Source organism: Cyprinus carpio, chromosome B3, assembly GCF_018340385.1.
Source record: "Cyprinus carpio isolate SPL01 chromosome B3, ASM1834038v1, whole genome shotgun sequence".
Taxonomy (NCBI): Eukaryota; Metazoa; Chordata; class Actinopteri; order Cypriniformes; family Cyprinidae; genus Cyprinus; species Cyprinus carpio.
This window is the reverse complement of record NC_056599.1, coordinates 2,019,419-2,029,935: the sequence shown is the minus strand read 5'-3', so window position 1 is coordinate 2,029,935 and position 10,517 is coordinate 2,019,419. Positions and strand designations below refer to the sequence as shown.

The following is a 10,517-nucleotide window of genomic DNA, read 5'->3' as shown; positions in this document are numbered from 1 at the left end:
TAAACATCATTCAGGACAATCATACATTGACACTAAATCTGATTTTCAAGCACTAAAATATAAAGTCCAACAGACACTTCATCATTTAATCAGAGCAATTAGTGCCACCTGCTGTTCACATGCGATGCATTGCACTGAGAGGACAATGATCTTTCTGAAATATCTGACAAACTGAGTGAACATATAAAACCTGACATTTGCATATGAGTTTCATTTCTTCTGTTTATTTCTGTGTATTTCTTACAAATCCAGTGGCTCACTGGCGTTTCATGATGTGAATGCGGCTATTGTGTGCAGGTTGTCATGGAAACTTCAAAGCAGCTTCTGGGGCCCCACTGGGTCGAAGTTAGAGAAGTTGGACACGTATTGTTGATCAAACTGGACTGCGCCGGAATCGAGTGCAAGAAAACCAGGGGTTTAAAGCATGAAGGTTCAGCTTTAGAGTTGTAAACGTTGAGAGTTGCAATACATCACTGTAAGTACGTTACACTCTTATTTATGTAGACCGTCTGCAGTATTTGGGGTTCTAGTCAAATGTGATTTATGAGCTCAGCTGACTTATCACGTCAGCTTAGTGTGTTGAATCAAAACTCATTTTAAATGCATTGATAGATTGTATATTATAAAAGGATGCAGCAAACTACAAACTAAACATAACTTGGAAGTGTCATTTTATATAAAACCATTCATTATGTTTTAAGTGACATTCCATTCCATTTGATTAGTAATTGCAGTAACACTTATAGCAAATACCTGTTTTTTTAAGGGGTGTTTGATAATTTAGATATTGCTGATATTATTGCTCATACATGAATGATTCCTCAAATTAAGAGTGCAATTACTTTATTAAAGGAGGGTCTAATGCTATTTCATGCATGTTGAGCTATTTACACTGTTAAAAGAGTTGGATTCTCATGCTAAACATGGCCAAAGTTTCAAAAAACTATTTGGATTAACCTAGTTCAGCTTCCCAAAGAACCAGGCATTACGTAAACAGTGGATACAGTTTTTCCAGGGCAGGAACAGAGTTTTGCAAGTGTATTTGTTGACGAATGTTTTATAAACAAGAATTTAAACATCATTTGATACTGAAAGGTGGAGCGGTCCAAACTATAAAAGAGGACATAACACACATAGTTTTGTTAGTCTCTAGAAACTATAGAGTAGTACTGCATCCTTAATATCTCTAAAGAGTCTTTTGTTTTATCATATTTACAAAAGAAATATACTACTTTATGTTTCTCTCCGAAAACAGCCAAGCTTCAGGAGGCGTGCTGTGGGTGGAGCTAAAGAGTAAGGAGCACTTGCACGCCGATTACTAACAAAACACCGAAACATTTTTGCTCACCATCTGCATTTATGAATAATGACTGGGATCTTTTATTGCTGGGACTGCTCCATTTTTCAGTAATAAATGATGTGCAAATCCAGTGTCGAACTGGGCCTTGTTTATAAAATATTAATCAACGAAATGATGGGATCAAACAAACACACTTGCAAACCTCCTTTGCTGGCCTGGAAAAACAAACTGCATCCGCTGTTCACGTAATGCTGGGTTCTTTGGGAAGCTAAACAGGGTTATCTTTCCCTCACACCCAAAAAACACACTTTTTTGGAGACATTCTTCTCGAGCACGACCTGTGCAGTGCTGCCGATGACGTTGAAGGGCATGCTCTTGCTCTCGCTCTATCTAACTTCAATGTACTACCATAAACTTAAAAAAAAACAAAACAAGTAAATCTGCCCTTCATGGTACTTTCAGAAACTTAAACAAACACAGAGGGAGTGTATTTGGCCATGTTTGGAATGAGAATCCAACTCTTTAACAAAATGTTAAACAGACACTCTGTAAGCCAGTAAACAAACACCTAGCAACCACCTGGAACATCCTAGTAGGCACATAGCAACACGTTAACAACCATTCAAGGGTGCGTTTCCCAAAAGCAACATTAGCCAACTAAGATTGCAAGTTCCATTGACCTCTGTTGGTAACGACAGAACTTACGACCATTGTTGCTTTTGGGAAACCCCTGAGAACCCTAGCAACTGCATAGTAATACACTAACAACCACTTGGAACACCCAAGCAACACACTATCAACCACCCAGAACAATCTAGCAACTGCATAACACACTTATAAACACTCTGAACCTCTTAGTAAATAATCCGCAACACCCTGGCAATCACCAACAATGCCAGAGCACTGTGACAGTGACTATGCATTTAAATCACATTTTATAAACAAACATTTAAATTAAGATGCATTTACCTAAGAATCAAAATGACTTAATTTTAATAAGATATTAGGGCCCGGTTTCACAAACAGGGCTTAGCTTAAGCCAGGACTAGGCCTTAGTTAAATTAAGATAATTAAGCAACTTTTACAAAAATGCCTTAGAAGAAAAAACATTACAGGTGTGCATCTTGACACAGAACAAAGACACTGACATATTTTAAGATATGTCAGAGCAAGATATTTTCAGTTGAGACAGCTCAAATATGCATTTTAGTCTGGGATTATTTTAAGCCTTGTCTGTGAAATCTGGGGTAGGTCTTTTAATCTGAAAAATTTAAGCAGGTTTAAGTTTAAATCAAGGAAAAAAAATCTGCCAATAGAATGAGAAAGAAATACACTTAATTCAAAAGGGAAACAAATACATTTTTCTTACCCCAATGGAAGATATTTTTTCTTGTTTTTGAAGCATAAACTTAAAACAGACTTCAGTCTTAATCTTAAATCTCAAGTAAATGTATCTTGATTTAAGAAAGAAGCCTTAAATTGTAAGAATGGTTAGATTCTTAAATCTAATAAAGTGTCACCTTGATTTGAATGGTGTTTAAAAAGATGTCTTCCTCTCTCTGATTGTAGATGTTCACGCTGTCTGAGCTATGGTCCGGCGGTGAGCGTCAGGGCAGTTATAAGTTGCTGAAGCCATGGTGGGAGGTCTTCATGGACTACCTGCTGGTGCTCATGCTGATGGTGTCCATCCTCGCTGGGACGCTCCAGCTGTCAAGGGACGGAGTTGTGTGTGTCCCGGTACACTCCTCTTCCATCAACTACAGCTCTCCCATGGAGCCTGTGTCTGATTCTATCTTTAGAAGCACACCAGAGTCACCCAAGATCCCTGTGAAGGGGCGACGTACCAACCTTGACTTCCAGCAATACATCTACATCAGCCAGGTTTGCTATCACGAGGCGTTGCCCTGGTACTCAAGGTTTTTACCATATGTGACGCTGCTCCATACGTTGGTTCTCCTGGCCAGCGGAAGCTTCTGGTTCCACTTCCCGCTCACATCCGCTCGCATCGAGCACTTCCTATCGCTTCTCGCCAAATGTTGCGAATCACCCTGGACAACAAGGGCGCTTTCTCTTACAGCCAAACTGGACACACGTTTCTCTGAAACAGAACAAGCAGTGCAACCCAAAGTTCAGGTAACATCTTCGTACAAAATGCGCAAGTCAAGTCTGGACTCGGGGACGGACAGCCCTCTGTTGGCGGGGGCAGATAGTGTGTCAACTACAACACAACCGTCTCCGTGTCCCTCAACGTTGTCTCATTGCTCAATGCTCTCTGCTATGTCACTCACGGAGCCGGTTTTGCCTGCGCAAGTCGTTCCGGACACTTCCAGACAGGGAGCCACATTAGACCGCAGCGACAGAGAGCTGGCCAGAGCGCTGTTTGAGAGAGTTCGCAGGTTTCGTGCTCACTGCGAGAGTTCAGATGTTATCTATAAGGTAAAGCCCAAAGTATACTTACACCATGTGGAACAACTGATTAGCCCAAAACCAAGTTAATGTGCACATGTGACCAGGGCCGGATTAAGAATTGGGCCTGATGCTGCAGCGCAAAAAAGGGCCTATTTTTTCTCAGCATTGGTGCATGTGCATTCGACACTCACTGTTCATGCGCACTCAGACCGACCAAGAAGTGACGCAACCAGCCAGCCTTTATTGAACATGAATAATAATAACAACGTATTATCATAACAACTCGAGATTAACATCAAGCTATGTAACATCAACAGTCAATAGCAATTGTCTGAAAAGTGCACTTAATACAGAAAAGGCTAAACCAGATCAACTTAACCTAGGCATATTGTCACTCTTACTACTGCGCTAGTGCTGCTTACTTATACTGCTGTTTTTCGTGCCCTAGCAAGCGCAAATTCTTCGATCGAATCAGTAAAGTCAAGACTGCGCAGCAGCTCATGCTCAATGCTCATAAGTGCCAGATGCTTAGCCTTTCCTGCCCCATTGAGGACCGAAGCTCTCCTTTGACTATTCCCAACTTTGAGAAGTGCCGCTCGCCGGAGGCATTGGGCACCATCATGCACAGATAGATGCGCAACCCAATTTCGACGTTTGGAAATGTCTGAGAAAGATGCAACGATGACAAAAGCTTGTACATGGTAAACTCTGCTGATTCGTTCATGATTCGTTCACAGTCACTGGCTGAAATGAACATGCCTGGTTATGTCAGTAATGTCACAGCGAATAAATAACTGAAATGAACATGCCTGGTTATGTCAGTAATGTCACAGCGCAAAGAATATAGAATAATAGTAACTGTATAATAAGTAAGTAACGCTGTGTATAGGCGTCCGAAAGTCAAACTCCACATTTCATTCTAAGAATTATTTTGAGGTTAATATAGCAAAGGAAATCTGTTCAGCTTCCGGAAAATTCTCGTCTGTTTTCATCTGGGCCTATTTCAGGAATGGGCCTAATGCATGTACTATTTTGATGACAAAATTTGCATTATGTGCACTGTATGCAGACCCTCCCATACGAGTAAAAACAAATATACTTTGATAACTATTATACTTTGGCCTTAACATGCAAGCCAGTTCACATTCAAGCAAATTCTCATTCAGAAATGGTCTCATTAAACCATTGTGACAATTGCACTTGCAGTTTAGAGGATGTAAAAAGTGATTTTTAAAATAATATGTTATAAATACTGCATCTCTTCCTTTAGGTGTATACTGCCCAGACGGTATTCAAGGTTCTGAAGTTTATTTTGATTGTGAGCTACACCACTCCTCTCCTGGGCTTAATCTCCTTTAATCACATCTGCCAACCTCACTCTTACGCTCTGACCGGCTACAGCGTCTTCCAGTGCAGTCACTCGCTGTCCTCTGTCCTGCGCAAGCTAATGCAGGCCTACGTCTTGCTGATATTTCTGTTCGGTCTGCTGGGCATCTATGCCCTGTCCTGGATCTTCCACAAGTATGGGTGCCCCAAGACGTGAGAGGACTGTGTCCATGTAGTTTGTAGTCTTTATCCATGTGTGAGTGTCGAGATATTCTGGTGACTGGACTAACGTGTCTGTTTGTGTGCCAAGAACTAAGAACTAAATGCAAATAGTTAGTGCCAGGCCACCTTTTCAGCGGCATTGGAATTTTTCCATTCATTTTTTCCCATAGGGATTTTAAACATCTTTTAAAAGGATTTTAAGGCATGAACCAAACCAACCATTTCTGAGGTGAATCACAACATTGCAAACTTTTATTTAAATCAAAAAAGTATAAGAGAATCGGACAAAAATGCAAAGGCACAAGACTGAAGTGAATGGCTTTAATGAATATAATGAATAAATAATGAATAAAACTAACTAAAATCCCATGAAGAATAATGAATGGCATAATCAAGTACAAAATAATGTAGAAATATGTACAACTATGTACTTAAATGGTTGATTATATCTATAGAAAAATATTTAAAATCATTGTAAAATAAAACTTATTTAATTTCCAGGGATTCATGGGATTTGGTGCATGCAGCTATATAGCTCTTTTGGTGCAATTTACTTGCTACAACTCTCTGACTTGTGGAATTTTCTCTTTTCATGTTGAATTCAGCTTTTAAACATTATTTTAAAAATCATTTGAAATAATGTAAAAGGATAGATTCAACAGTTTACTTCGGTCCAGGAGGGCTCCAACCCTTATCAGACACACCTGTGTATACAGTAGCTTTCTACTGATCTTAAAGACATTGATTAGCTTGTTGAGGTGTGTTTGATTAGGGTTGGAGCTAAACTCAGGACAGTGGCCCCTCCGGGACCGAAGTTGCCCAGCTCTGGCCTATACCATCAATTAACAACATCAGAACTATGTGTCCCTATGGAGAAAATGAATGAAAATTTATGAATTTCTACTTGGGAAGCCAACTGTTGCATTCTGTAATTTTAAAGAAAATTATTCTGATAAATCTGCCTAATTCTCAGGTCTTTGAGGCAGTACTCTTTCCAGAGTCTACGCGAGAAAGGATCCATGCTAGATGTACCTGACCTTCATAATGACCTCGCCTTCCTGTTGCACATGGCCGACCAGTATGACCCTCTACTGGCCCAGCGCCTGTCTGTCTTCCTCTCACCAGTCAGTGAGACTCGACTGCTGGAAGAAAGCATGGAGCGCCGCTGGGGAGCTGATCGCTTGCGGTCAATGATCACTTCTGACCAGCAGGGACGCTCTCTGCTGCAGCTCGTGGCCCTTCCTCGCCTGCCAGCGGCGCTGTTCACCTTCAGCCAGCTAGAGGTGTTGAAGTTGGAACTTATTGGAGAAGCCAAACTGACAGCACAAATATCTAACATGACCACACTCAGGTAAGTTTTTTATTTCAGTTGCACATAATTGAATTGCACATAATTTTGCAGTCTTACACAGACTGATTTTAACATGTAATGAGGGTATAACATTTTAGGATGAGAAACGTTTGAATAGGGTTGGGACAATAAATCGAGAAATGATTCTGCGATTTTCCGAAGGCATCGCAATTCTCTCTTGAAACAATTCTGAGCTTAGTTTTTAACAGTAGATGGCACTGTGTGCTTTAGAAATAGCCGTATTCTGCTTGCTTCCAGTTCCTTACACACAGACCATTTGAACCTAAAATAATCATTCATAAAGTTCGAAAAGGTTGAAGCAAATTACAAGGATTTTCACATTGGGCTGTGTTTATATTAATCTCTCATCAAAAAAGCATAAAAGCCAATGTGCAAGTGCATTTAACAACTTACATTACTCAGCACAAGAATTCACAAGCGCTCTTCTTCATGGGCATTTGAGTGCGCGGTTAAAAACTAGCCTAGAGCGCCATGTGCTGTTAAAAACTAAGCTCATAATCGATTCGAGAGAGAATCACGATGCATTCCAAAAATCTCAGAATCTATCCATGAATCGCGATGCATCAATTTATTGTCCCAGCGCTACGTTTTAATCCGGATTCTCTTTTCAATAGAGAGATGCACCTTTACCACTGCACTGCATCAGTGGAGCCTGCAGCACTGCAGCACCTTCAGGAACATCTAGAGACTTTACATCTAACCTTCACCCAAGCTGCAGAGATCCCAGTCTGGGTTTATTCTCTCCGTGGCCTGCAAGAGCTGCACCTCACTGGGAGGTTGAGCAATGAGGGCGGGATGGGGCGCGGATGGGTCCTTGGCAGCCTTCGACAACTGCGTCATCTCCGCGTCTTGGTGCTGCGCGGCATGCTGCAGAAAGTTCCAGGGGAGCTGAGCGAATTGGCAGGGAGTCTGCTAAAACTGGAGATATATAACGAGGGCACCAGGATTTTGGTACTTACGGGACTGAGGCGCTTGACCGGATTGGCAGAATTGCAACTGCAAGGATGCCAGTTGGAGAGGCTGCCATCAGCGCTTCTGGCGCTTACAGGTCTACGCAGTTTGGACCTGCAACACAACAGTCTGCGTACTCTAGAAGAGCTGTTAGGATTGCAGCATCTGCGGCGTCTGTCCTGCCTACGACTCGCACATAACCGTGTTATGGCTCTTCCGGCCAGTGTAGGAATGTTGCGATCATTGGAGCTCTTGGATTTGGCACACAATCAGCTGCAAATCCTACCTTTGGCGCTCTTTACGCTGCATAAGCTGCGACGCCTGCTTTTGGCAGGAAACCTTTTGGAAGAGTTGCCAGCTGAAATTGGAGCCTTGAAGCTTCTTAGCGAACTAGACCTGAGCGCCAACAGGCTTGAACGTCTCCCCAAGGAGCTGTTTGAAAGTTGTGTAGAGCTTCGCAACTTAAATGTTGCGAATAACTCTCTAGGGTCCTTGCCCACTGGTTTTGGGGGCCTGACTCAGCTTTCGCGTCTGGATGTACGGGGAAACAGTCTAGATGAACTGCCGGTCGAGCTGGGGTGTTGTTTTGGGCTTCGTGGAGGTGGTTTGCTGGTGGAAAACTGGCTGTTGCACACCCTACCTCGGCAGGTCAGAGATGTCCTACAGCAGCCCAGCTCTTGCCCCTCTTCTGAACCTCCATCACGACCTAATTCTGACTGCTTTCCTACCTTTTCAGCTGCACAGTGGAGCTTCCACTCCGCACTGGAATCTCGAATATAAAACATCACCTTCAGACTGAACTCATGAACAATATCTAACTAATATTAATAAAACGAGTTTGGAAAAGCCAGTCTTTTGCCAAGAAGACATTAAATGTGCTTCATAAGGATACACTGATATGACTGAAAAATTAGAAACATGTTTCTATACTTAACAGGGTAACTGTCACTAGCCCAATTAACCCATTGTAAACCTTTCTATTTCTCATTTTGAAAAGCAAGACGCAAACTTTCATATTTGGTGACTGATTTTTTGTCTGCATTTTTTTTTTTCAGAATCTCCATTTATGACGGTATGCAAACTATGCATGTATGGTTGCTTTCTACTTGTCCTTTACAGTCCTAATAAGGATCATGATATTTTGCTTTTTAGTATATGTTTTGTATAATATAGTTTATTAAAAAAAAAAATAGTTAAATGTAGTGCAGTGCATTTTAAATTTCCATAAATGTATATATCTTTATCTATTTCATTTCAATATTTTTTTTCCACTTCCACAATAATGTGGCAAAATTAAGTCTTTGCTCCAAAACATTCAAGATTTTCAATTAAGTTGGAAATATCATCATTAGGTTTTTGCTTAAAAAGTGGGACTGACAGTTAATGGTTTAACCATAATTTGAAAAGTGGGTTAGTTTCCTACACTCTTTTTGTAAGACACTCTAAGTGTATCCTTTCACTATCAAAAAAATTAATTAATTAAAAAAACTATAACATAACATTTGATATGGTTGCATGTAGCATACAGTACCAGTCAAAAGTTTGATCTTAAAACCTTGTGATATAAAGGCTTATGCTGAAATAGTTTAAATTATTTGCATATGCATCAATTTCTTAACAAAACATCAAACTTTATTTATTTTGTTGATGTTTACTTAATTAGACTACATTAATTTTTTTTCTTAAAAAAATAATTATTGTGGGGAAGTCATGGCCTAATGGTTAGAGAGTTGGACTTGCAATCCAAGGGTTGTGAGTTCGAGTCTCGGGCCGGCAGGAGTGTTGAAGTCGTCATCGGATTGCTTGAATTCTACAGGATTTCCGCAAGACGTGTGTGAGATGTTCTTTAACACTCCACCTGGAAACAAAGATGCCATGCCGCCAAACCCCCTCGCGAAAGAAGAAAGCCTAGTGTTTACAACTGTGACGACGAGCGCTTATCAGGATCAACTAAACGCTGGATTCTCAAAAGTATGTGAAATATTTTAAGTTCGTGGCATAGAATCTTTAAAATATGTCCGAGAGTTTTACACACTCGTCTGTTATTGTGGCAACATTTCCACGCCCCGAAATGTGACGATGAACGAAACGAACTGTGATTGGTTGTTTGACATGTCGGTCACCCGGCCTCATGGGCGGGCCTTGGCCAATGAAAGCTAAGCTACGCAAAACTACCGAACCCCCAACTGCTCCCCGGGCGCCACAGCATAAATGGCTGCCCACTGCTCTGGGTGTGTGTGTGTTCACTGCTGTGTGATGGGTTAAATGCAGAGCGTGAATTACGAGTATGGGTCACCATACTTGGCTGTATGTCACGTCACTTTCTTTCACTTTCACTTAATGTAATAACTAGGCAGAAAGTGGAATTAAAACTTTAGTTTACAATATTTGTTTACCAAAACAAATTAAAGCAAATGAGTTCAATAATAACTGGACGCATGAATATATGCTAAATCAGATATGACATTTAGTTTAATTCTGTGGACATTAAACATCTCTCCAGGATTATTTTGTCTCTCATACTAAAATACTTAAACACCTTAGAAAACTGATAAAGGTAGTCGACATCAAAACATATTTACACAAAAATCTTTTAAATATTATGTGTATGGTAGATCTATAATGGCACTACTGAGCATAGTGTTTTAATTATGGTATTTTACCGCCATAGTATTTGATTTGAATAGGTTCCTTGATGTGAAGCAACATATCAATCATAATATTACTCTGATTTAAATGTTTTAAATCAGTTATATTCAACCCTTAATTAAAATAAAAAGTAAATAAAGGTTTCTGTCACTTACAAAAGTCCCGCCAAGCTCAATTGCGCCCAACGCGAGCGCGACTTCAACTCTTCCAAGTGCCAGTTCCAACATCCAATCACGAGACGGGTACATTCAGATTGACACGTGCGCAAGCCAACGGGAGCGTGCGTTA

The 10,517-nt window shown here is 40.7% G+C and overlaps 1 protein-coding gene across 1 annotated transcript; it reads left to right on the top strand.

Annotated features, from left to right (window-relative positions):
* The first annotated feature begins 320 nt into the window (after nucleotides 1-320).
* On the top strand, nucleotides 321-8,430 carry si:ch211-106h11.1 (volume-regulated anion channel subunit LRRC8D). The gene is made up of 5 exons (XM_019115785.2): nucleotides 321-475; nucleotides 2,870-3,736; nucleotides 4,980-5,230; nucleotides 6,231-6,608; nucleotides 7,244-8,430. Exons 2-5 carry the CDS (start codon nucleotides 2,870-2,872, stop codon nucleotides 8,358-8,360), a joined length of 2,613 nt encoding a protein of 870 aa, XP_018971330.1. The 5' UTR covers nucleotides 321-475; the 3' UTR covers nucleotides 8,361-8,430.
* The last annotated feature ends 2,087 nt before the right edge of the window (nucleotides 8,431-10,517 follow it).

Coding starts and splice junctions, on each gene's coding strand:
- si:ch211-106h11.1 (XM_019115785.2), top strand. CDS start 2,870: ATGTTCACGCTGTCTGAGCTATGGTCCGGCGGTGAGCGTCAGGGCAGT. Junction 3,737..4,979: donor GTTCAGATGTTATCTATAAG/GTAAAGCCCAAA, acceptor CTCTTCCTTTAG/GTGTATACTGCCCAGACGGT. Junction 6,609..7,243: donor TCTAACATGACCACACTCAG/GTAAGTTTTTTA, acceptor TCTTTTCAATAG/AGAGATGCACCTTTACCACT.